The sequence below is a fragment of the Gracilinanus agilis genome, chromosome 6, assembly GCF_016433145.1.
Source record: "Gracilinanus agilis isolate LMUSP501 chromosome 6, AgileGrace, whole genome shotgun sequence".
NCBI lineage: Eukaryota > Metazoa > Chordata > Mammalia > Didelphimorphia > Didelphidae > Gracilinanus > Gracilinanus agilis.
In genome coordinates this window covers 64,073,018-64,100,978 of record NC_058135.1, presented here as the reverse complement: position 1 = coordinate 64,100,978, position 27,961 = coordinate 64,073,018, and the positions used below count along the sequence as shown (strand labels likewise).

Below are 27,961 nucleotides of genomic sequence, written 5' to 3'. Positions count from 1 at the left end.
CTAGAACTAGAAGGAGCCTTAGGAGATCTAATTCCTTTACTGTATAGATAAGAAAACTGAGACCCTGAAAAGTTAGTAACCTGCCTTAGATCACATAGGTAGAGATAGCACTAGAATTCCAACCCAAATTCTCTGACTCCAAATCCAACAATTTTTCTCCCACTTCAACTGGTTTTTAAAAGATACTTAAATTTATACCAATAGGCTTTCCATTTATTAAATGACTGGACACTGGGCTTTTATGTATAGGAATGATCCAAATTCTTCACATACAATTTCCTTAGAATTGTACATGTGGAAGAAGTTTATAGAGCACTGAAAAATAATGCAGCAGCTGAATGATTGTTGTACCCATATCACTTTCAGTTTACCCTCTAGTTATTAGGTGTCTAAGTGGCACTGGATTTTCCTATTTACCAGGTGAAATATTATGGAAAATAACAGCATTTTTTGATGCCTAATTGCTTCTCAAATCAGTCCATGAATGCCATAATGGATTATGAGATTAACAAGCACCCAGCTATCGATTTTTGCTCATTAACCGCTTTGTGTATTTGTGGCTCTGTGTATTTTGTCTGCCCAACACATACAGGAATTCAAGCCTATTGGTACCGCTCACAACAGAAGGGCACAGCCTTTTGTTGCCGCAGCAAATATCGATGACAAAAGGCAGGTAGTGAGCTCCTCCTATAATTCGCCAATTGGGCTCTATTCTTCAGGCAATATTCAAGATGCACTGCATGGACAGCTACGGGGTCTTATTCCTAGTTCACCTCAAAGGTAAGTATTGACTCAGCTTCTGTCCATGAATGTTTTTGATGGTGATGTTACCACTCTGTTTGCATCTAAAAGTCCAGCTCTTGCTGTTCTTTTTTTTCTTTTCTTTTCTTCAAAAAGTCAGATAAGATCAGACACTTGAATAAATATCCGCCCAAAGCTCTACTCTGTTGTTCAAGAACTCTTGAACATCTGGATGTGATGAAGAAATTTGCTGCATGGTCCTTCCCATAGCCATAGTGAATTCATGACTTCTCTTCAGGATTTATCATTTTAATAACAGATTGTTTCCCAAACTAGATACTTGAGGAACCTATCGACAAAATTTGTGTTCACTCGATTACATCTGAAAATAAATCTTTGCTGATTTTCTTTGTGCTATTGTTTTTTAATCCTTTGTTTTTGCAGGATGTGAACTACTTTGAACACAAGCACAATATTCGGCCCAAACCTTTCATACTCCCAGGCCGAAGCAGGTCATAAGCTTTACCAGTGTGCGCTAGGGAATGCATGCTGGTTTTAACTGATTCTTACTAATTACCAGAGGAGTGTGATTTTAGGATTTCTGATATTGCCTATGAGTGACATGGGCTCATTTTTAAGCTTATTTAAAGGGGGAAAATGTTTGCTATAGCATCGCTATAACCTGCTCCACGAGAAAATGCTGGCATTTATGGAGCTATGCAATTTTCAGCCATCAACATAGATATTTTTGACTAATGCACTTGCTAATTTGGGGACCGTATCCAGAATCCTTTGACCTTCTGAGTCATACAATCCACATGGCACCAGGGCAGAAAAGCCCAGCCAAAAATGAAAAGGGAAACATGTCCCTGAAAGTTGTAGGGAAGCCAGGAAGTATTCTACCTCCCTGTTTCCTCAACTCACTTCTGCCAAGCTTTTCTCCATATCCTCATGTTCTCCCTTTTTCTTGCTCAATCCTAGAGATGGCAACTAATAGATCATTAGTCATTATTATTATATTATTAAAATAATTATTTATCTAGTATATTGTTTATTGGCTATTAAATATATTACATCTAACAATAACTATGTTATAATTAAATAATCATGAAAATAGGAAACCTTTTATTTACACAGTAAGGAGGATTTTCATACCATTATAAATATAACCCTATCCATTTCCATACCTTTTAGCCATATTTCAGGTTTCTCAGGGGAGGCCCTCTGCCCAGACCCACCTACCAGTAGCTCTAGCCCCTGCTTTAAAAGCATTTTTAAAAATTTGCATTTTTCTAGATCATTTAAATACCCACAATACTTTGCACATTTTAATACATATTTAATTAGTATTTGTTACAATGGATTGCTAATATGAAAGAGGGATGGTAAGGGAGGCTCAAGAAAACGAATAAAAAGAGGATTTGAGGCTTAAACTTCAAATTAAATGGATTGGGTTGGATTGAGTGATAGAATAATTTACACATTAACAGGCTTGGCTGAATGCCTTGACAGCGGTGACTATCCAATAGAGAGGTGAACTATTTAGAGTTGGTACAGTCTTTTCAAATGTCTTTTGGAAAACTATACTATATCCAAAATGGGAACTGCCAGTTCCTTGTGTTGAGGCCTTGAGAAGTGAAGGGAGATCAGTGACTCTTATAATTCAAGCTTTTTCTTCTCAGTTGATTGATCAAACAACCAGAAATAGGACCAAAGTATTGTTGATGGGTTCCATGATGCCACAGAAACTCTTTGGTTATAATCAAGGCCTCACTATCTCCTTAAAGAGGAAGATGGATTTTTCCCAACACAGGCCAAAGTACCACTACAGGAACAAGGGGTAGAAATGATCTATTCTAACAAATAATATTTGAGAAACTAATGCAGTGGCTTTGGAGGAGAACTCCATTGTCTCCTCCCCAAACTTTCCCAATTTTTCAGATGCCCCTTTGTCTTCTTCATTCCTCACTGTCCCCTTGTCTCTGCCTTCCTGTTTCTCAACTCACTTCTACCAGGTCTTTCTCTGTGTCCGACTATTTTCCCTAGTCAATCCTACAGATGACAACTAATAGAATTAATTAAAATAAACAAGTATATTTTACTTTTTTAAACCAGCCTTCAAACAACTTAGCAGTAGTTATGTGGTTTAAAAAAAAAAAAGAGTACAAGACACAGAATCAAAGAATGTAAGTATGATCTCCCAGCTCTGTTACTTATTACCTGGGTGGCAAGTCACTTAGCCCATATCAGACTTGGTTTCCTCATCAGTAAAATAAAAGAGTTGGAGTTGATGATCTTTAAGGCGGCTTGGTAGTATAGTAAATAGAATACTGGAACTGGAGATGATAAGACCTGAGTTTAAATTTTGCCTCAGTCCACTTACCAGTTGTATGTCTCTGCTCATCATTTAATCTCTGCCTCAATCAACTCATATGCAAAATGGGTCTAAAAGCATCTAATTCCAAAAAATGTTCATTTATTTATAAAAGTATATTATATATGTGTGTATATATACATATATATATACACACATATATGCTGAGACAAAGAATTATGAAAGATTGCTCCCAAAGGAATTTGAGAAGGAGGCTCTAGGCATCCCAAGGAAGGTAGCTGTCCCTCTTTATAGGATAGAGAAGACTCATCACTACCTATTTTTCTAGTTCATGAGGTGATCCTTGGCACACCCAGAAATGTTAAAAGTAAGTTTCCCACCACCATTACAGTATTCATGGATTTTAGGAGGTGGGTAGCATACTGCATTATCAACCATTGCCATGGACCAGAGTTCTTCCAAAGTTGTTTGAAAGACTTTTTAATGTTGCAATGATTCTATTTGGTAAAATTTGCAGCAAACTCACGTCAAGAGAATTACTATTCCCATCCTCATCCCATCTTTATCTTCACCTCATCTAATTGGTCAGCCAATAAGCACTTAAATAAATACCTAGTATGTGCCAGACACTGTGCTAAGACACACAAAAAAAGGTAAAAAATAGTCCCTGCTCTCAAGGGGTGCACAATCCCCAACATTCAGCTATGTACAGGATAGATTAGAAATAAATAATGGAGAGAAGAGTCTAAACTTAAGAGTTATCTGGGAAAGTGAGGTTTTAGCTAGGATTTGAATGAAGGCAGAGAGACCAGAAGGCAGAGATGAAAGGGGAGGAGAATTCCAGGCATTGGGGAATTTTGGCATCTATTCATTCATTTCCTTGATTGCTTGGTTCATGTAGAAATGGCTTTAAACAATCTCCATAACCTTTTCAACTTAGAAGAAGCTACCAGAGCTGTCAAACCAAACTCTTCTTGGTGAAGGTAAAATTAGTTCGCAGTTTAGAGGCAGATCTTCCCAGGCTTAAACCAACTATCTAAGGCAGGGGTCAGCAATATTTGGCTCCACCTCCTGACTGGCCAGTCAGGGCAGAGCCCCAGGATGTGCTCCAGGGGGGCCTTTCAGCCCCTGCCCCATATTCCAGCGCCTTCTGCCTCCATCCTCCTCCTTCCCCATGCGTTTATGGCTCTCACGGCCAAAAAGGTTGCCGACCATTGATCTAAGGATTCCAAAGCTAACAATTTGGCAAGCTGATGTCTCTCTGTAATGGCCATGCCTGAATCAGACCACAGAGAACTTCTACCCCAGATCCTCTAGCAAGACAAGTCAGGCTATAAGGATTTGGAAATACCAGTCCTATTATTTATACGGTTTTGAGATAGCCCCAGGTACAGAGTACCATTTGAGTTTTGGCGGGGCATATCACATTCATCATCAATTTTGTTAATCCAGTTTTAAACTGTTCCTACATGGAACAAATGAAAATTATTATCTCTCTAATTTCTAAGCAATAAAGAAGATCAAACTGAGGTCAGGGTTCCCAACTTACATTTGTTTCTCATATCATCTGATTAATGATAGACATTTATGAATTATGAGTATTAATCATATTTTTGCACTGGCCCTATGTGAGTTCATTTGCAAAGGGAAGTCCTGGCAAAGAATTTTCCCTCTCAATGCAGATCTTTTCCACAACTTTTAACCTTGGAAAACTGTCTGGGATACTTAATAAGAAATTAAATGATTTGTCAATTGGAGTCACTCACTCACTATATGTTGGAGGCAAGACAAAGTGACTTCAAGGCTAAACATCTATCCATCATGCCATCTATCCACTCACTGTAAACATTAATTGTCCCATTATTAGTTAGTGCTTTCAGGAATATAATTATTCTCATTTTATAGGAATTTAAAGGAAATTGAGGCAGAAATTAAATGGCTTCCTTAAAGTTACAGAGCTAGTAAATATTACAATTGAAACCAAAACCTGAGTCTCTGGACCCATTAAGACACCTCATTCCACTATGCCATTGAATAGCTTTACAGAATGAACAAATCTAAATTAATTTTCTTTATTATTAACATTAACCAAAGATCCAGGATGCTTCTTCAATTTATGGTTTGCTGGTAAGATTAAGCAGTACCCTCATAGCTCTAATAGTAGAGAAATCAAAAGCTTTGAACATAGTTCCTGGGAAAATATTGATTGTGAGATATGAATTCCATTGAGCATAACAACCCAAATGGCAATCATACAAAATATTTATATTAACAGTAAGCTGTTCATTGCTACTGACATCTGTGAATAGGTCTTCTTTTTATCCTTTCATGGGATATTTTTCTTCATAAAATGTACTTTGGTGCTTCCCTTCTAAAAGCACCTAGTATGTTGCATTCTGCTAGATTTGCTATATAGATTTGGGCTGACTCCTTGTCTCTCTTCTTGCCTGGCTCTGAAGAATAATTAGTGCTTAGTGAAGTCCCTAACATGTAGTAGATTCCTAATATGTGTTGATTGATTATTGATTGAATATGGGGATTGTCTCCTCATTTTCAATTTTGCCTGGATTTTTCAGGAAGTAGCACACAATGAGCACTTCCTGTTTAGTGAATAGAAATTCAATTAATTGCTGTTTTCTTTTGATTTTCATTTGTTTGTAAGACATGGGAAGTTTTACTTGAAATTAGATGAACCTGCATAAATGTCATGTAAAAAACCACACATATATAAAGGAAATCATTCAATTTGGTACAGTGGAGAGAGTACTATATTTGGAGTCAGAAGTTCTGGGTTCAAATTCTGACTCTGTTAGCATCCAAGTGGTCACTTAAACCCTCTGGGCCTTGATTCTTCATCTGTCAAATGAAGAAGTTGGACTAGATAGCCTTTAAGGTCCCTTAAAACTAAATTTATGATTTGATGATCCTGTGATATAAGAAAAGTGTGATATCATGGCAAGAGCATTGGATTTAGAATTAGAATTAGAATGGCTGTAATAATTACTACCTATGTGACCATGGCAAATTGTCTTACTTCCCTTGGACTTAACTTGCCTAAGTAGAAGGAGGGGAGTTATAGTCTCTAAAGTCTCTACCACTTCGAAATCTTCTGACTCTGATAGTGGAATTCTATGAAATAACACTGTAGCTTCAACAGAAAAATCTTCAAAGAAAGCCACATTTTTACAAAATTGAAAAGTCGCAAGACACTCTTAGTTTAAAAAAAATCTAAACAAATTGTAATACAACTGCAAATAAAACTGTATTGTCTAATTTTAAAGAGAAAAGTTTTAAAAGATACCTTACTTCAGAACATCCTAAAATTCAGGAACTAACAACCTAACTGCATCGGACTTGCCCAAGTGGAAGATAATTCTTTTCTTTTTTTCAAAAATCATAAACCATAACTTAGTCCCTTAAACAGATTTTCTTGCCTGCTCTGCTTAGCAACTACTTGTGAAGATTATTTATTTGTTCTTTAAATGTGGCAATTCAGAATTGCAAAAGAATGTCCAGCCTGTTTGACCTTGCACATAATCCCTCTTTAGTTTAATTTTATACAAAAGATTGTTTAAAATATTTGTCCTAAATTTTAAAAAAGAGCAGTTTGATGGCATTGGTTTTCATTGCCTGTACTCTGAACAGAGGTGTGCAATTCTTTTGAGGTTTGTTCAGATAGACCTCTAGTTCAGATCCTGCTTCTGGCCCATACTAGCTGTGTAACCAAGGGCAAGTGACAATCTCTCAGCACCAGCTTTCTAAATCCATAATTCCCAGATGAATAACAAATCTGCATCTGTGAAGAGAGTTTCCCCTGGAAGTACCTCAAACTAAATAAATCACAGGTTCAGACCTCATCTTCTCCCTGATAGTCACACAGTAGTCTCCTCTGATGTAATTAATTTTCCATTTTCAATCTTGAAGGCATAGAATTTTTCCCTTAATTGTTCCTCTTTTTTTTTTTTTGACCCTTTCCTTTTAAAAAAAAAAGTGAGATTTGGCTGGAATCAATATACTTTTGCTTTCCTGTTTTGCTACAATTCACCTCTTTCTTTCTCTTTGATATTATTTAACCTCTTTGCATATGTTCTTTATTTTGCCTTGTGTCTGTATACCCTGATTTCCTGGGTCGTCTTTCCATAATGGGTTAATATTAACACAGTGGATGCAGCACTCCCTCCGGCATTGATTGTGGCAGCGGACGTAGCACCCCTTCATCTGTCAGTACGGTTAGCACTATTTGCCCAGGTGACTTGAAAGTTGCTGCCAAGATGGCCCCTAACATTCCCTTGGAAATGGAACTTCCTGGTGTGAAGATTGTTCATGCTCAGTTTAATACACCCATGCAGTTATACTCAGATGACAATATTATGGAAACTCTGCAGGGTCAGGTTTCTACAGCCCTGGGGGAAACACCCCCAATGAGGTAATCAGTGCCCGCATGGACTATGAGCACGTTGACTAAAACGCATGGAGGATGTCTTGTGTGATGGTGTGTCTTAACGCTGACTTGTACACGTTTTCTGAAATTGAAAGATATTGGAAGAAATAGAAAAGATAAAAATCGAAATATGTTGCTGATCGTCAACAAACATTTGTCTAATCCAATGACTGAAATGCAGGTATCAGATTCTAGTGATGGACTTTTATACACAGTCCAAAATGAGATATCTGTGAAGACCAAATGAGCAAATGTTTGTGAAAGCCCTGAATGTAGATTGCTAGATTTGGGGTCAGAACCTGTCTGATCAAGGGCAAGCCACGTAACTACTGTAGGTCTCCTGTTTTCTCCTCCATAAAATAAGAGGGTTGGGCTCTACAGTCCCTTTCAGCACCCAATGTTATAGTAACAATATTGTATTACCATCAATTCCTGTTTTACTTCTCATCCTTTATTGTACATTATCAAAGCACCTTCATTCGACAAAAGAGAAGAAAATAAGGGTTTTGCTTTTGGGGGCAGAAAGGTTGTATTTATAAATCAGACAATTAAACTTTTTAAAGATACACATTTTTAAATTTGGAATTTTAAATTTTATTTTTAAAAAATGCTAATGATGGCAAAACTGACTTCTAGTCTAAGTATTTTATATGATCGTAAGCTGTCAAAATTATAGATTGTATGTATAGAAATCATATATCGTAGGTGGGATCTCAGAATCCATTGAGCTCAATCTCCTCATTCTTCGTGAGGTAACTGAGGTCCAAAGCAATGATAAGCCTAAGGCCATAGAATCAAGATTTGAAATCAGATCTTGAAACTCTAGAACCCAGGGCTCTTTCAAATGCATTGTCCTGCCTGCCTCTGTACCAGCTGCCTGGCTTTTTGGTCAAGAGCTTTTATACTTATTTCAAAAGCAAAAAGAATTTACAATATTTTTCTAAAGAACAGCTTCATTGCCTCAATAGTATGCTGTTGGTTCTAATGGCAGATGATCCTAATCAAACAAGAATTTAGCTCTATATCATTTTTAAGTGTGTTACAATCAAAATGGACATCTTTAAAAATGAGAGGCATAATTTTTAGAAATGTGTGCAGCTAACCAAGCTTTCTTGAGACAATTGTTAATGTTTTGTTTTGTTTTGTTTTTTCATTTTTGCTTGCTACAGAATTTTTACAAACAGGAAGTTACTCTAGAGGAGATATCATGAGATTCTCTGTTCTCTTTGAAAAATGGAGAAATTAAATATACTCATGCTTAAATGAAACAATACATATTTTCTCCCCCTAACAGACAGTCCTGAGATCCAAGACCTAAAATAATAACCAATGTTCTTTTGTACATAACCCATCACAAAAGATTGGAGTTGTTTATGGTACATGGGCACTGTAAGTCCTAGGATTTAGATAAGGCCATGATGCCACAGGATGAATGGAGTTACTTTTCTTCAAGGAAAGCAGAAAAACCCTACACTTCTGTAAGGTCCACATCCAAGGCTTGAAATGATATTGATTCTAAGATGGAAGGTAAGGATATATAAGGGAGGAAAAGAAATTAGTTCTAGTGGCTACTGGTCAGCTAAGTAACAATAAGGGGAAACTGAGGACCTAAATGTGGGATTAGATGTTTCCTTGCTGAGGGACAGAAAGGACAGGGAAAAACAGAAAGATAGGTACAAACATGGCAGTGTTCAAACCTGGCAATTTTCTCTACTATCAATTAGGCTGTCTTCCTTCGTCCGTTGGCATGATGGCAGAGACAAACCTAATTTAAAAATATTTTAAAAGTCAATGCTGAGGCTGCAATTCAGATTAAGCAATTCCCAATGCTTTCTGTGATGGGCAGATTCCAGGTGAAACATGAAATCTAGTTGTGACAATATAATGTAAGACATAACCACATCCCTTGATGAATGGTTGAGGCAACAGTTCAAGGTGTTTGGCCTAAAGATCTGCCACATGTAAGAGGGGAGGAATTTATTCTGTGTTGTTCCAGATGACAACATCGGACCAGCAAATGATTTCCCTTTCTCCCTAACCAACTCCAGCTCCCTCACATCCAAAATGCTATTGACTCCATTTTATAGTTCTCTCTCAAATCTATTCCCTTGTTTCCACTGCTATTACTCCAGTGTTTAGGTCCTCATTACTTCTCCTCTGAATAATTCAAATTACTTCATCGATTTTCCTCCCAGGCCAGTTTTTCCCATACATCTTTCACACTCCAGCCTGTCATTTTCCAAGGCACTATTTTGATAATGTCATGGCCACCCACTTTAAAGCCATTGGTTATTCCTTGCCCAAATAAAATTTATACTTCTTAGCCTGGCATTTGAAGCCCTCTGTGATCTGGCTGGAACCTACCATATAAACTATGTCTCTTGCTATTTCCGTTAATATACTTACTCCAAATCCCACCAACTGGACTACTCACCACTCCATTTTTCCCTCTCCTGTTTCTACACTCATGTTTTTCCCCCTTACCTGGAAGATGCTTCCCTCTCTCCCTGTTGAAAGATTTCCCTTTTCTTCAGTGCCCAACTCGCAACCCACCACCTCCATGAAGCATTCCTGATTGATTCCCCCAAGTGAGAATATATCCCTTTTTCATGGCACTTTTTTACAGAACTCACTTTTGATCTTCTTTTGCCATTTGCTTTGTAGCTATTTTTGTGCAGGTCTTATGCCCCCTCTTTAAGCATTTTGAGGTAGGGAACTGTGCCTGATTTTGCCCTTCTATCCAGTGGTATACTGGAGCCAGCTCTATTTCAATATGAGCATTTACATCTCAGAACACACAAATCAGAGCTTGATTTATTGTCTTATTGATTTTTTGGCTTAAGAAAGCAATGGAGAAAATGTTAATAAGGTAGATTAGATTTGAAAGTGCTTTGTGGGTACTTTTTTTTTTCAGATTGCCAACTGTTAAATATTTATCAGCATACTCATAGGTATATCCCTAGTACCTTGCACAGTGCCCTGCACATAGTGGATATTTAATGAATGTTTATGAAACTAAAGCTATATAATAAGGTAGATTTAATTCACTATAAGAATTTTCTAACAGTTGGAACTAGAATGAGCAAGCCTGGCATTGGAATAGGAACTAGAATATGCAATGATGAGTTCTCATTATTGGAAATATTCAAACATTAATTGTCTATCAGTCAAAGCCTTGTAGAAAGGAGTAATAGACCTAATTAAGACAAAAGTGATCTCAGAGACCAGTCTAGTCTAATTCACCACATTTTACAAAAGGGAAGAATCTGAGACCAAAAAGAAGTTGTTCCTTGGCTTAAGGTAACATCACCTAAATGGAAATCTAAATTTAGATCGTCTGATAACCACTCCTTTGTTTTCTCTACTAGACCATTCTGCCTTTTCATTGGAAGGAGATTAGACTAGCTAACTTCTAAGGTCTCTCCAAAGCTTGGATTCTACCAGTTTTCCATAGGCTTCATTCATTTACATCCTGATCTGAAATGTGGTCAGAATTTTGTTGACAATTTCCATCTTGTGTCTCCATCATGACATTTCCCAGTAACAAAACCTTTCTCCAAAGCTTTTTGGGGAATGGATAAGTTGATTATTGGATGACATTATTAGGCAAGGTATATGAGGTCACATTACATTTTGCTGCTTACGTGGGCTTACTTGGAAGATGGTGATTAACATACACCATTCAGGAATTGCTAGTATCTCGATGATCATTCCTTATTGAAGCATCCCTCATGGCTACCCTGCTTCACATGTCTAATGCCCCCTTTAACTTCAGTTTCTTTTTTTCTTTTTTCTTAGTGAATCAACAGCTTCTGTGCCTCCTCAGTCAGATGTATACAGGATGCTTCAGGACAATCGGGATGGCCCTACTCAACCTCGCCAATCAGGCTCTTTTAGAGTGCTCCAGGATTTAGTGGATGAACCTGGTGAGCAACTGTTTCTATGTCCATCTGCTATTGGTCACAGTTGGTAGTGGGAGAAGGAAAGAAGAAAGGAAGAAAAGGAAAAGAGAGGAAAGAAGAGGAAAAATGAAAGAGCCAATAAAATTTTAAGATCTATTTTAATCAACAACTAAGGAAAAATCAAAATCTGAACTTTGAGGAGACAAAGGCATTACTTCTTGACGGGTTGGGGAAGGACTGAGGGGAGGGAGAGAATTTGGAGATGAAAAATTTAAAAACATTTAATAGCAGCTAGTGTTTTCAGTACTGAATTTGTACAACTGCTCCTATACCATAAAAGGAATTCTTTGTTTTTTTCAGATGATCGTCCTGCTGGGACAAGGAGTGTAAGAGCCCCTGTCACAAAAGCTTATGCAGGTGCTGGGAGTGGACAAAAGATGCCACTGTGTGACAAATGTGGAAGTGGCATTGTGTAAGTCTTCTTTTTTGACCTGTATGCTTCTGATCCAAATTTCAGAGAAATTCTTTGTGGTTTTTTTCTACTTTGTATTATAATAATGATAGCTAAAATCTACATAATGCTTAAGGTTTTCTGGGCACTTTACAAATGTTTTAATTTATCCTCATGACAGCTCTGGAGGTAGGTATTATAATTACCCCAATTTTACAGTTCAGGAAACTGAGGCACAAGTTAAATAATTTCCCCAAGGCCATACAGGTAGAAAGTATATGAAGCTGGATTCATATTCAGGCCTCTCTGACTCCAGGTGGAGCAATGTGTGCATTCTTTCCACTGCATGACCTAGCTGCCTATAAATTATACTTACCAAGTATCCTCACTACAACCCTTCTCTGATGCTTATCATAGAAGTGACTCTTGGCTCTTGAAGGCAATATGGCAGGATTGGCATCAAGTTCAGGATGAAAAATATGAAGAATTACCTAGCTAGATTCACCTAAAGGCTGACCCATTAAGTGTTGGGGGTTTTTTTTGTTTGTTCTTGGCCATGGCTACCCACAAGAGATTTAGAAGAGCTGCTCTTTGCATCATGGGAAGGGCTACAGGTACAGTGAAATTATAACTCAAAGTATCCAATTATATGCAAATAGGAAAAGAAACAAGTAATATTTTAGGAAGCTTGTTCAGTTTGGTTAGGTTTAGTTTTGTTCTGGACCTCTACTTTCATGAGTATAGAGAACTCATTGTGAGAAAATTTCCTCTATTCAACCCCCTATTTACAATTTCTAATTTTAGAGAGTTGCCTGGAACCCAGTGGGACAAAGTGACTTGCCCAAGGTTACACAGCCAGTAGTTGTCAAATACGGCATTTTAACCTTGGTTTTTCTAACTCTGTCCACTCTGTTGCTGCTCTCTTTCTAAATTCACAATATATGGCCAGAAATCTAAAATCATTGCACAAAAAGCTAACACAACCTTATTTCTATGTGTGAAATGTGTTCCTGTGTAAAATGAATATTTGTCTATCAATCATTTTGACTTCCACTAAAATTTCAGAGATGCAGCAGCCTCATTTTTAAAAACTGGTTCCAAGGGATTTTTAGCCTCATATTTCATGATCATAAACTTTGCTTTAAGGAACACTCTGCTTTTGAAAGCTAACATAGCCTAGAATCCTTTTTCATTCCCCTTCAGAAACTTCTATGAGAACAGTTCGGTAATTAAGCCACATCATCTTTTGAACAAGCATTTAAAAAATACATATATTAAAATATAAGTCAATTTGGGTTTCATCAGGAGTGTTCATTCTCTCCTAAGGGTTTTTAATGTCAAAGGAGCCCCACTGGCAATGAGATTACCCTAGATGACATGTCCAACAGAATCAATTAGCTTCTCTCTTAGATATTATAGGTACCTTCCCTATTACTTCACCCATTTAACCATCCTGCCATTCATCCTTTACTAGGTGGTTGAGAGTGATTGTGGGAAATGAAGATAATCATGAGGGAAGGAAGGGAGAGATACATGATGACAAAAGCAGTAATTACAACGTATAGTGTATAGTGGCAACAAGAGCATGTCTGTTTTGAAAACATGAATAAATTGTTTGCACAGTAAAAGAAAAGGTCACTCGTGGCAAATACTTTTGTTGCATGAATACAGTTTGTATCTCATGTGGAAGGGCAGGAGGAAAACAGATGAGTGCCCAATAGAAAGATTTCTGTTTTGCAAATACATCCTTAGTCAGAATTAGAATTTCATCCAAAGGTGTTTTAGTGTTTTTCTTATCAATGTCTCTCTTTCAAAAGAACTGGAGGGGTGGGGAAGCCACCAAGAAAACATTTCTTTAGCAATCTGAGATGCAACTAGGGGAGAAAAAATTAAAAAGGACAAATTACTTGTTGAGTGTAATTAATTCCAATGATCGCATCAAACATCAAACAGAAACCTTAAACCTGGGGATTGATCATTTGCTAGCGTTATCTTGGGTCTTTTCTGACAACTGTCTCCAGTTGCACAGCTGGGTGTGATTTTCTTTACAGCTGGAGGCCAGTTGTTTCTCTTCTCATAATAAAAACAGAATCCACCCTAACTGTAGGGTTCCCCCGGCCCCATAAGATTTATTTTTTTTTCTTTGTTTTTATCAACAGTGGGGCTGTGGTGAAGGCACGTGATAAGTACAGGCATCCAGAGTGCTTCGTGTGTGCCGACTGTAACCTTAACCTCAAACAGAAAGGTTACTTCTTTGTGGAAGGACAACTGTACTGTGAAACCCATGCGAGAGCCCGCACGATGCCACCAGAAGGATATGATGCAATCACTATTTATCCAAAAGCTTAACTTGTCTTATGTGAACACTTAAGGGGCGCGCACACACACACATTCACCCACACACATGCACTGCAGAGAAAGACGTTAATAGCTTTGGGCAGTCATATAGAGAATTGTCTATTCTATAAATCAGAAATAATGGATTTTGAAAGTTGACTTCATTACCAATTGAGGAAGTGGGCTAAGGAAACAAATATCTGATGGGGAAGGAGGTGGGGAGGAAATGCATATATTAAGTTACATTTTGCAAATATGTTATCTTTGAAGCGAACAAAGTAACTTGTTGACACTGAAAGCAATAATATTTTGTATGTTCTACAATCCTATTTAAAATTGTTTTAGAATAATAGCACATGTTAAAAATATACTCAAGATAACATTTGCATTCAAATTTGGTTTCCTTAAAAGACTTGCCAATCTACTACATATAAAATAATAATCTTGACTAATAATATTCTCTCAATTTCTCTGTCTCTTTCAATTATGATAACACATCTAGGGGGAGAGAAAAACCTTAGATTTCTTGGAGGGAGGTGAAAATTATGTTACTTAGTGAAATAAACATAATAAACACATGTAAATATGTTTAAAATCACTAAAGAAGTGGGATGAATTCCCTGAATTCTAGTATAGCCAATGCCTCCTAAAAAAAGAACTCTATCATACACGATGATAGCTAATATCATGTAAGTGAGTAGGAAATGCCACCTGCTTTTTGTTTTGTTTTTTAGTATTAATTCTTTCTAAAATTGATTCATTTCCTAAAAACCTATGTATGTGCACACGAATAAAAAACATTCACAGACAGAAAAAGCATGGACGACCGCTACAATGAATATTTCAATGCCTAGGAATAGAATCTCTCCTTTGTAGATTTAATGAGTTTGAAATTGATTTATTATTCTTTGCAATCAAATTCATTTTGGAACTCCTTCGGTCAGTGTTATCAAAACTAAGCTTCCTGTATATAGAATTCTCCCTTTTAATAAAGAAATAAAAATAAATTGTCATGTAAAAATATTGGAATTTAAAACTATTTAAAAAATGATGTTTGTGCATGGTAACCGTTTAGGTTTCTGCTCTCCATGAAAGATGTGTGTCCACATGGGTTGTCTAAATGTAGTTCCTCAGAGTCATTAATAGATGTGATCTGAAGTCTGGACTCTTGTCCCAAGAGAGACTCAAGACTCAAGAGAGAGGAAAAAAGCGCAGCCAAAGGAGGGGAATAGATGAACCTCACCTCATCCCCCAAATATTACAAGACTAGGTGTTCTTTCCTCCCTTCTTTGCAGAGTTGTAAAGCACTAGATTTACATCTGTCGGATCCCTAAATATTACTCATCTGGATGCAATAGGTTCAAAACAATAAGACTATTTCCTTGATTGCTCTTAAGGAGAGAGAGTTAACATCTTCCTTCTGAATACTGGTTTCACAAAAAAATTATCACAAATGACAAATATTGAATAAAATCATTTATCTAAGTAAATAGCAAAAAGTTAAGAGACATTACACAAATTAGAATAAACCAGAAAATAGACAATGAATGAGCTCTTTAGATAGGAGACAAATGAATTTTTTGTTCAACCAAGAGACAAGCTCTATTTTCACCCAATGGAAATTGCCCCAGATCTCTAGAGAGACAAATTGAAGAGGCATCTTGAGTTTCCCTGGCTTGAAGAAAACTTCAGAAGTCTTAGAGAAACTTTGAAAATCGATCTGCTCATATGTGTGTGTGTGTGTTCATATGTCTGGAGTCACTCTCCATGAGAATCTGGACTATATGACTTTCCAACAAAAGAAAAGCTGCTTTCCAAAACTCTCATATCAACTCCACTTCTCACACAAGCCCAGAGGACTAAGGCCTGCTCAGTATTCTCTCTGCCAATCTGGAGTCATGCATATACAGCATATTCAGTATAATGGCCAAGGCTTAGTTGGAAAGCTGAGTTATACAATAATATCCAAACAAGTTAAAGGAAAAAAAATTCAGAATTACGGGATACTAAAGAAAAAAGTTTGGGGGAGGTCTTTTAGCCCATCTACCTTGCTCCTGCAGCCTAGAGTCATTTCTTTACCCAATTTTTAAAACTGTGCCCCAAACTAAGCTTTAAGGTACAGTGAGAAGAGTACTAGCTCACTCTGGATTAAGAATACCTGATGGAAATCCCATCTCTGATGCTTATTACCCGCACATCCTAGACATCGTGTAACATTCCTGAGTCTGACAGTGGTTTCTGAGGGCTTCCTAGCACTACATGTATGAACCTACATCACTTTCTTTGTTAAAACATCATAGTTTCTAAAACTTACCAGTTGTATTACATAAAATTGATTTTCTCTTTCAACAGTAATAAATGTGTTTTCTAAAACAAGCCAGAATTAATTCCCTGATAGAAAACTTGCTATACTTTTTCCTTGAAATAAAAGGGTTCTCTTACAATTTCTCTCCAACAATAATATAAAAAAAATTTAACAAGTAGAAAATTTAAGAAGCTTTAAAGTAATGAAAACATGGAATGAATAAAGTAAAAAGAATACACTCCCTCCCAAAAAGAATCTAAAGAATGGAAGAAAGAAAGAAGCAGAATTCGAAAAGATAATGATAACTCATTTAACAAACTCTGGAAACAAAGCACTCTTTTCTCCTATAACTTCAAGTGCCAATCCCAAGAAAAAAGGGACTCCAAAAGTGGAAGTCCCTAATCTTGTGACTGTAACTTTGTCCCTTCTAAACCCTATGACCTTTCTCTAATTTCTCCATTAACTTGCAGTCCCACATTTCCAAAGTCTACAGGGTGCTTTCACCTTGTATCTCATTCTTCATATGTCCAAAACACATGACCCTTTTCCTCAAGACCTTCTCTAAATTGTTCCAGCTTTGTTGATGGTTATCATCCTCCAAGTCACCTAAGGTAGGAAGCCCAGGTATCTTGAATGCCTCCATCTCCTTCATTATCTTGCCATATGATCTTCTACCATGTGTAAATATAATCCCCTTTCATCTCATTTACTATTGGAATCCTGATCAAATCAGGATAGCCATTTCCATTGGAAAGGGAATGACAATGACCTTCTTCATGAGACACCATCCCTGTGACTTCTCAAACCAAAGCATCCCTTCTTGGCTACCCCTCTTTTATACATGTTTCCCTTTATTCAAAATCCATGTTCCTTGAGGGCAGGGACTATTTCACTTGTGTGTGTATCTCTAACACTTAGCACAGCTATTGGCATAAAATAAGCATTTAATAAATGTATTTTTCATTCATTCGTCCCATACGCACATATCCAGTTTGTGCTAAATTCTGATGATTGCACTGACAAAAATCTCTCTCTTATCTCTCTATCCCTTTCCTTATACTGTCAACACCCTAGCTCGGGCCCCATTGTCTTTAGCTGGACCTATAATAGCCTCCTACTTTGTCTCCCTGACTCCAGTCTCTCCTCTTTCCCATTCATCCTTCATCCTGCTGCTAAGGTAGTCTTTCTAATTAATACTCATGTATAATATTACTCTCCTCCTCAAAAAAAGTAGCCTTCCAATGCCTTCATAATAAAATACTATTATATACTATTAATATGTAATAAAAAGTCCAATTATCTACCCTGACATTAAAAATCTGTTTCAGTCTGCTTCAGATCTACATTCCCAATCCTAATTTGTATTATTGCTTTTCATGGACGGACTCTCTAGCAGTCACATTGAAGTATTTCTTGGATCTCATGTTGTCTTTTCCCATCTCCATATCTTTGCAAAGGAGCCCTCCCTTCTGCATGACTAGAACAGACATAGATCTGTCACTACTGGCATTTTTCCCTCAAAGTCCAGCTCTATTAGCTTTACCTCCTCCATGAAGACTCCGTTGCTGTAACCTTAAGACTCTTGGGATATTAACACCTACTAATATCTACTATTAATCTGAATAGTACTCTGTGGCAAGAAGACTAGTAGGTTCCTGTCATATAGGCTAGAATCATTGGGATTTTTTTCTTTGGAAGCAATAAAATCATCTTTGAAATGATCTTAAATGATCTAGGGCAGAGGTGCCACACTTAAGTAGAGACTGTGACCATTTAGCAGTATATAACGATCCCCACAGTCAGTACATTGTCTTAGAAACCCATATATTTAACATGATCTATTATTCTATTCTAATATTATATCCTATTTTTATTTATTTTGATTAAGATTTCCCAATTACATTTTATAATTATTAATTACATGACTTCTGCACTTGGGAATGCTGCAGTTTCAGTGTGTATGAGTGAGGAATGCAGTGAACAAACCGTTTGATATCTCTGGTCTAGAAGACTAAGGATAAGCTGGACATGGCTTCCCCGTCACTTAAGGCATAAAAAACCAGCAGGTGAGTAGCTAATGCTCCTCAGACTTGAAGGACTTTCCATGTCCATGCAAGTCAATAAACCCTTCTATTTAGGAACATCATCTTGGCAAAAAAGAGGCAAGTGGTTCTACCTCCAACTGAACACAGAATAGATCTTTGCTAAAAATCTTTTCCACTCTTCTGTTGAATAACATTGTTGTGTTAATGATAAATTGTCTATGAGTGTTTCATTTCATTCTAGTCCCAAACCTGAATTCCCAAGCCTTTGGATGGACCTGAACAGTAATTCTAAATTTTCTAATGTGTATTATTAGCCATTTTCGTATTTAAGCTGTGGCCCCGGTAAGCTCACTGTTTACATGGAATGCGTTCTGCTCCCAAATCTTTAGCCAAGCCTCAGCTTTGGCTAGCTTTTAAGAAGCCTATAGAATGTGAAATAGCATTAGTGTCTTCTGAAAGAAAAGAAGAAGAAAGGGAGGTAAGGAAACAAGCATTTATTAAGTGCCTTCTATGTGCCATGCTTCAGCAAGCAAGGCAAAATTGTTAGAGGCTAACAGAAATTGCAGTTTGATATCACCGAGCACCTGGAAAAAAAGGAAGAATGAGGTAAAAAAGAATAGAGGTCAGAAGATTCATGTCTTGAAGGTTTATTTCCCACAAAATCAAGACAACTATGTTCCTTCTTATGTATTCCTTAGCCATTTTCTCCTTAAAGTTAAAGGAAATATCTTAACTTCTACATTTTAAGCTCTACCAGATTTGAATGTCAAGGAGGTATACACATACACAAATACTTGTGTGCATGCATTTTTTTCCAATGAAAAACTTAGTTTTGAATCAAGAGGGTTCTGTCTTATTCACAACACAAAACTCAACTCTCATAAATATGACTCATAAGGAATACAGTTTTAGGTCATCAGGGTCCCATTCATTTGTAAATAAATCCCTTACTCAGTTTAGTCAACTTGAAATATTGGAAACCCCTCTTTCCTACAACCCATTTATCTAGCTAAAACAAGAGAGAAGGGATGTTATGTCCCTCCTCCCATTTCACAAAGTTATAAGGTAAATGGAGTCAATTATTAATTATGGCATTGCTAAGGACAGCTAAACAGGGACTCTTAGAAACATTATTTAAGAGGTAAGTTCTCTCAAAACAACAGAAGAGATCAGCCTATTTTCAGTAATGAAATACTCAAAGCAAAATCTGGTTAAATTTTAGTTTAAGAATACTATATGTATCTACTCTGATAGGTTAAATTCTACTCCACCATAGTTCTCATGTGTGAATATTTTTCAAGTGATGCTGGCACAGGGTGCCAAGTACTTATTTTTGGATGAAGGATCTGGTCCTAAGTATAGACTTTATCCATTTATTTCTTTGATCCTTCAGCTGTTGAACAGGTGTATAGAGTATACCCATGCCATCAATTTCTGCTTTAACAGCAAAATTATTTTGGTAGGTTGAGAAATCATACCTCTCCTCAGGCTGTAATTTTACTTCACATTATTTTCTAATAAAGGCATGGAATTTTTGAAAATATGGAACTATATAAAAATACCCAGATAGAGATGGTTTATATAGCATATTTTATCTATGGTCATTTAGAGCAGGCTATAAGAATAAGATCAAAGTTAGTGGCCAATCCTAAAAGAAAATTATAAAGTAGGTGAATCACTGGTGCTCTTCTGCCTCCAATTTTAGTACTCCTGCTTTTCTTTTCTAAGGCCTTAAGGCACCCAGTACCTTCATGTATCTTGACTTCTCCTTATTTCCCACTATTCTTCCATACTTAGGTGTATCCTTCCAAAACAATGTTCCATGCTTCAGAACTTTCTAGAACCTCCCTCCACCCCAAATCAATAGTTAAACATCCTGTGTCTCATTCTCTCTGACCTCAAAGGAGTGACATTATTATTAATGATTTTTAGGTTACTGGCAAGTTAGTAGGGGAGATGTGGGCCATTGGGTGAAGCTCACTAAACTTCATCAGTTCTTATAACTGGGCCTGACCACAGACCCAGCTTAGTTCAAACACAATTTAATTCAGCTTAGTTCAACACAATTAATTTAATTTAATTTAATTTAATTTAATTCAGTTTAGTTCAACACAATTATTTGCTATATGCCCAGAACACTTAGCTTCCCTCTATTCCATAATCACAAAAAGACACTCCAAACTCAAGCTAATCACCTGAAAAATAAGTCACAAGGATATTGTTATGAATTCATTGCCACTACAGAAAAAACAACTCAATGTGTATGCCTTACTCATGGTGGAAATGAGGGCAAGATCTGACACTATCACCCTACGAGTTCAAATCTGATGTTGGATCAAAATGAGGCACTCAGGAGTCACTGAAGAAAACGAGGCATATTCACCTCTAATGTAGCACATATAGGTGACGAAGATGAGTGGCACTTGGGTTTTGCAGATACTGTTCCCTTCATCTTCAATTGGAAGTGATTCAGTTCAAATGTGTAGAGTTTGGTGATTTCAAAGATCTGCAGACAACCATCCAATCAACGGCATTCCAACCATTTATGGAAGGGAGCATTTATGCCCTAGATGACCAAGAAGTCATATAATAGTCAGAGGCTACCAAGAAGTTGGATCAAAGGAGACATACCTTGAATGTGGTGCCTTAGCACTGGGTTAAGCAAGCTCTGGCTTTGTCACCTTTTCCTAAAACACATTAGGATAAGGTGGGGGGAGGGGGAGGCAGGAAAGGGAAGGATAACCTTCTGGTAGGCATTGGTTCTATCACACTTTTAGAAAACTCTACACTTATTGCTTCTGTGTCTTCTCTTCCCACTTACCTCTCAATCCCATAAAAATTGGCTTTTGTCCTTACCTCCTTGACTGAAATTGTGCTCTCAAAGGCCACCAAGAATTCAAGTCAAATCAACAAGTATTTATTAAGGACAAATAATGTGCCAGGCACTCTGCAAAGTGCTCATGATCTCTTTATGTTTGAATTCAAAAACTTTTCCTCTAACCTTATCCTTTTTGACCTCTCTGCAGCATTTGACTCTATTGACCACCCTGTCTCTTCCTGAAAACTGCCCTCCCTGGATTTTTGTGATGCTGCTCTCTCTTGCTTCTCTGCCTAGCTGTTTGGCCACTCCTTAATCTCTTTTGCTTGATCTTCATCCCTGTCCTCCTTCATCTTTCCTTATGACAAAAATGGAAGATTCAAGAAGCAGTTTTGAAAAGTGTTTATCATATTCCTGTAAAGATAAGTTCATTGTGAGTAGGGATTATTTCAGGATTTGTACTTGAATCCCCAATGCCCAGCATATAGTATTTCAGAATCATTTAAGCACATCAATCACTCGAAAGATTTATAAATAAAAATGGGGAAAGGGATTTTGTGATTTTGACACTGGGCACTAACAAATACGAAACAACTTGTGAGAGCTATAAAAGATGTAACTGCATATTACAAACATACATACCTACAACGAATCTGCTGTTACCTTTTCATCCACTCTAGAATATTTATTAAACACCCATTATAATAAACAGAACAGCTAGGTGGCATAGCAGATCTCAGAGTACTGAGTTTGGAAACAGGGAGACTCATCTTCATGAGTTGAAATCCTGCCTGACACACTTACTAGCTATGTGATATTGGGCAAGTCACTTTACCCCGTTTGCTTCAGTTTACTCCTCTTTGCCAAGAAAACCCCAAATGGTTGATACTCTCAACAGTGCAATTATCAGGGCAACACACTGGGCTGGACCAAGTCACATGAGCTTTTCATTTGGGAGCATTTCAACCATGGAGGGGAAAGAGAGACTGAAGATGGCAAATTGCTTCATTCCTCTTTTTTTATCTCTGGGTTCTACTAACATGCCTCTGCCTATGCCTGTCCAATATTGCTTCTCTTCCCTGCATTTTATGGGTTATTTCAAGATTGTTGATTTGAAAAAGTGTATATTATCACAAATGATGTTTTGTTATAAAAATTGTATACAGAAAAGCATATTTTTATCAATCTCTAGTGAAAGATTAGTTTTTGATAGTCCCAAGAAACTCACCTCTTATTTCCTATGGGTTCAATGTATCAACATTTGAGTGAAAATTTAGGATTGACTCATTCAATAAAGATAAATTGGTTTTATTTCAGAATTTTTTTTATTTTGTTCTGTAGAATGGCAGGGTTAAAAAGGGTAAGTAATGTGCAGCTCCCTGAGTTACTTTGAGGATGAGATGTATGAAATGGGACAACGTACAAAGAACAACTAGGTGCCCATTGCTGATGACATATTCAGAGCCAACAACAATCATCATCTACTCAAAAACTTTCCTATTTTTTTTTCAATTTGCTTAAGTACTTAAGAAGTTACTTTAATACTTTGGGGGGCAAATTCACAAGCACTTTTAGGAATACTTTCCTCCTTTTTGCAGATATAATAATTCTTCCATTAGTTAACACCAAACTTGAGGCTGACACTGGCTTTAGACATTCAGGCAAAAGTTTATCTGACACCTCTCTTTTGACACTAAACCACATCATTGACTTTATAAATCTCAAAAGATTTGCACTACACTTCAGTCATGACTTTCAGGTAGTCCAGTAATTCTTAAATTGTTTCTCCTGGGTCAGTTTTCCAGGTTGGTTGTTTTTTCAATGAGTTATTTCATATTTTCTTCTTTTGATTTTGTTTTATTGTTTCTTGATGTCTCATATAGTCATTAGTTTCTATTTGCCCAATTCTAATTTTTAAAAAATTAATTTCTTCTATGACCTTTTGATCCTCCTTTTCCATTTGGTTCATTCTACTTTTTCATGAAAGTCTTTTCTTCATTGGAATTTTTTGGAAAATGTTGCTTTCTAAGCTGTTATTTTCTTTTTGGATTACTTTCATTTCTTTTTTCCATTTTTTAAAATTCCTTGTTGAGTTCTTCCAGCACCTGAACCCAATTCCCATTTTTCTTTAGTTTTACATGTGGTTGCTTAGATCTCACTGTCTCCTATTGACTCTGTGCTTATGTCCCCCATAGAAGCTTTCTATGGTTGGGGATTTCTTTTGCCGTTTGTTCATTTTCCCAGCCTTTTTTAGCCTGTGGAATAGGTGTTTTGAATGGTAATAATTCTGTTTCCTCTGCTCATTGCTTTTGGGTCTCAGCACTTTGAGCTATTTTGCCTTGGAACAAACTTGAAAAGGTCAAGCACTATGGACTTCTGGACCTCACTGTGGGCTGGTGCCAGGATCTGGAACTTCAAGGAGGTGGGTCTGGGGTGCTCTGTTGTTGGTGCAGGCAGGGTCCCAGGATCCCAAAGTTGGCCTATGCCCAGACTCAGAACTTGGCACAGTAAGTGGGGGGGGGGGAGAGAATGGTCAGCCAATACTCCTCTGTGTGAAGTTTTGTTTGTGGTTCCCCCTTATCTCAAGAAGATAGATTCTATCTACCTTTCAAGTTATGTTCAGCAGGAGAGACCCCTCACTTAGTCTTGCTGCTGGTTTTTGACTCCTGACATTTTGAAGAACTTTTTAAAGATTGATTTGGAAGGATTGTCAGAGTTGTTCCAGCTTTCAGTGCTACTAAGCCTACATCTTGGCTCCACCCCATCCTTCCACTATACTTTGGGAGCATATCTGCAGCACAAACTTGAATTTTAAAGGCAATGAAAATATGCATTGAGTGTACAGGGAGTTCTTTACAATGGTAGGATTTACTACCTTAAAGGACCTAATAAGATACCAGCCACTCTATCAACCTGCCCATGTCTACTGGGCATAGCTTGAATTTGTGTGGTTGCCAACATGAATGTGAAAATAAGGTTACTAATAAAATCGCATGAATGCTTGAAGTCAAGAAATTTAAATGTGCAAATGTTGACAGCCGAATCATTATGAATATAGGAAATCTCTTTTTTCCTTCAAATGACAGTGAGAATTTACCCCTATAAATATCTAGGGCTTAGTTCACTCATGATGATTAACAGTCATTCAAACAAATGGATCAATTCTTCTTTAATAGCTTCCACTCCCATTCTATAAACATACATTTCTGTTTGAGTTTTTTAACCTTAATGGTGTGTTAGGATTTACAAAGACTGCTAGACTTTGTTTTATGATAGCATAATAATTCTAATTATTTGAATCAGCCATTATACTACAGCATTTATTTCCAATTTTGTTTTACATAATACTAGGAAACTTTCTTTACTCTTAAAAACTGCAAAATCCCAAATTCTTCCTTTTCTGACTTCATCCTCTCTCTGAAATTTCAATAGGTTATATTTTTAGAATGATAGAATCTTAGAGATACAAAAGGTCTCTAATGTCATCTAACTCCTATCTGGAATGTGAATCCCTTCTACAATAAATTAAAGTGGTCACTCAGGTTCCTACTTGATCATTTGTACTCTTCCTTATGCTCTGCTAAAATTCCACCTGATGCCTCACTATAAGGTTACCCTACCTTGATTCTTGAAGATCATGGCAGCAGCTGTGAAGCTGACAAGGTTTCTAGTATAAACCTGAAGTCTATCCAAGAAACTATCTAACTTCTAAGTCCCAGATGCTGTGATGGTAATGATTTTTTTTTCCTAGAGAACAGACAAGGATGAATTTCTTTGACCACAAAAACCCATGAAGGTTGTCTATTAAGGCTTAGAAAGGTTACAGTTTGCAAATGTGGTTTCTACTCTCTGAACATCATGCCTTCTTCTAGGATAATGTCTCATCATATTGAGTGGGATATAATCTGTGTCTTTCTCATAAGAAGTGTATCTTTAAGCCTGCACTCCAATACTTTCAAGAACCTGGATAGAAGTTAATATTTCCCCTTAGACCCCCTTCTCTAAAAACAAAACCTTTGGCCTATCCACTTTGAATTTCAAAGATCTTGAAGGGTTGAGTAGTTTTCTGGAGACAAAGAGTCTCCACTTGATGGGAATTCACAACCCAGCAACTCCCTTATCTTTTGAAGATGTCAAAGAAGGTTCCTGTTCCCTTTCCATAAGTAAGCCTTGTTGCATCTATGAATTTATTCACTATTCTTCAGACCCAACCTGAGGGTCATGCTTCCAGGGGTCTGACTGGAACAAAGTATGGGAGGAAAGAGATGGGAGGAGGGTTTCTATAAAGACCCTATAAATCAATATTTTGGCATCCCTTAAGCATCCAAAGCCAGAAATGTCCCTTTCACAAAAGAATAAACTGGTGTCTTTTTTTTTATCTCAACTCCGAATTTCTGAACTTATTACAGCAGTGAGGTCCATTGTTCCTGACCCATCCCACTCAATATCATTCAGCTTTGATATTCAATCCCTCCTCAGAACTCTCAGAATCCCTCTGATTGGCGAGCTAAAGGATCAACTCCACCCAAAGATGCCCTTTATAGAGAGAGGGCTTAGAACTCTCCAGGTAATTCTCCATTTCCCCTCAGCTCTTTTCCTTAGATCCCATTTCATGAACATCTCAAGAGCAGGGGCTAGATTTCTTTACCTTATTTGTATCTCTACTACTTAGCACAATGCCTGGCACATAGTAGATTCTTCATCGGTGTTTACCGACTATTGGTGGCAGGAATGTCCAACCAATTAGATCAAGAGCTTTAAAAACATTTGAATCCTTCCCAGACAAGAACAGTTTTATTCTACTATATTCCTGGTCATCAATAACCATTTCTAATTTCCTCATGTGTGTATGCATATATGTATATCTATACTACGACCAAGTCCTATAAAAAAGTTAAAGCACTTACTTTGCAAAACATTTAGTAGTATACTCTAGTATTTGAAAAGTACATCACTCTCATTTTTGTCTTTTTGTATCCCAAATGATTTACAGACATCTGGAGACCCAAGTGTCTCATGCAGGGAAAAAAATCATACTTTTCTCTTTTATTCTTGCTCTTTTATCATCATTCACAATACTTCTTTTGAAATCAGGAAATGGAGCAAAAATTGTTTGGTGATTTCCTTTAGATGTTCCATTACTGCAATTGTCTATCAGTTCTCCTGAGTTCTAGCACCATCTACCAGTTCTACAGAGAATTCAATTGTATGCTAAAAACATTCAATTCATAAGTAAAGCCATACCTTCCTTTTGGCTTCCTCATCTCTTGAAGAAATTCTCAATTTATATCAAAGGAAGAATTAGATATGGAAAATCACTGTCTGAGATGAGAAGCATTTTTCAAGTCAATTTGGTTATGGAAAATTCAAGGCCTTAAAAAATACAGAGAGACAGAACCTAAAAAGGTCTTGGAGTGGGGGATTTGGGTATGGAATAACCTCTCTTCCCCCAGATAAAGGGAATTGGAAAAAAGGAGACAGGTCTGTGAATTTAAAAAAAAAAGGAATTAAATCATTTTCAAACCAAATAAAAAAGGACTAAAAAGAGTAAAAGAGGGATTTTTTTGTTGCAAATATAATCTTATATTTTAACATTTTATTAATGTGAAGTACTGGATAGAAAGCCAGCCTTGAAGTCAAGATGACCTAGGTTCAATTCCAGTCTCTGATGCATACTGGCTATGGTCCTGGTCAAGTGTTTGAAAGATTAAATAATCCTTCAACATACCAGGCAATTCTTTAAAACTATAAATTGCACACAGCTGTCAAATCTGGATTGGTGGAGGAAGAGAACTTTCTCACTTATGTGCTAATTTAAAAAATCCAGATGACTCCCCAAAAAATTATCACCAGCATCTAAATTTTCTCAAAAAAACCTCACATATCACAGATCATAAATATTCCACAAAATACAATTTTAGGAAATGTTGGAAAAGATCTTCTGCTTCCGTGTTACCTTTCCAAAGGAATCTGAATTATATAAACTCTTCAGCTCTCTTTCTCTTCTTCTAAGCAGTCATGGCTTCCTTAGAAGGAAAAAAAAATCTCCAAAATGTGTGGAGGGTTCTGGAGTTAACATGTTGAATGTTACAGATTTAGAACTAGAAGGACCCTAGAAATCATCCCAATCCTCTCATTTAACAAATGCCAAAATTTAGGTTTATTGACTTAAAAGTCTCCCCCATTAGAATGTAAGTCCATTGTAAGGTTATTTCATTCTTTGTACTTGAATCTCTAGCGCCTAACATGTAGAAGGTACATTTAATAAATTCTTGATTGATTGACTGACTAAAGCATGATTAAAATCCATGTCTTCTGACTTCAAATTAAGACCTGTTTCCAACATACTATGTTGGCTTCCCTAGCTGGGCCAATGTTTAATTTTCAATCCCCAGGTAAAAATGAGGGATTTTGAGTAGAGAGTCGGCTACTTCAGGAATGTTTGGACATTGGTAGTGAAGTGGGGTACTTCATAATATGAGTCCAGACACCCAGAAATTCAATAATTGGGAGAGAGAGAGAGAGAGAGAGAGAGAGAGAGAGAGAGAGAGAGAGAGAGAGAGAGAGAGAGAGAGAGATTAATTTT

At 36.9% G+C, this 27,961-nt stretch overlaps 1 protein-coding gene across 1 annotated transcript in view; it reads left to right on the top strand.

Annotated features, from left to right (window-relative positions):
• PDLIM3 (PDZ and LIM domain 3) overlaps positions 1-15,228 on the top strand; it is a 56,381-nt gene extending 41,153 nt beyond the window's left edge. The window contains exons 2-5 of the mRNA XM_044680744.1: positions 1,186-1,253; positions 11,316-11,443; positions 11,780-11,891; positions 14,030-15,228. Of these exons, the coding sequence (XP_044536679.1) occupies positions 1,186-1,253; positions 11,316-11,443; positions 11,780-11,891; positions 14,030-14,219 (498 nt within the window). The 3' untranslated portion in view covers positions 14,220-15,228. The remainder of the gene's footprint in view (positions 1-1,185; positions 1,254-11,315; positions 11,444-11,779; positions 11,892-14,029) is intronic.
• Positions 15,229-27,961: the final 12,733 nt, after the last annotated feature.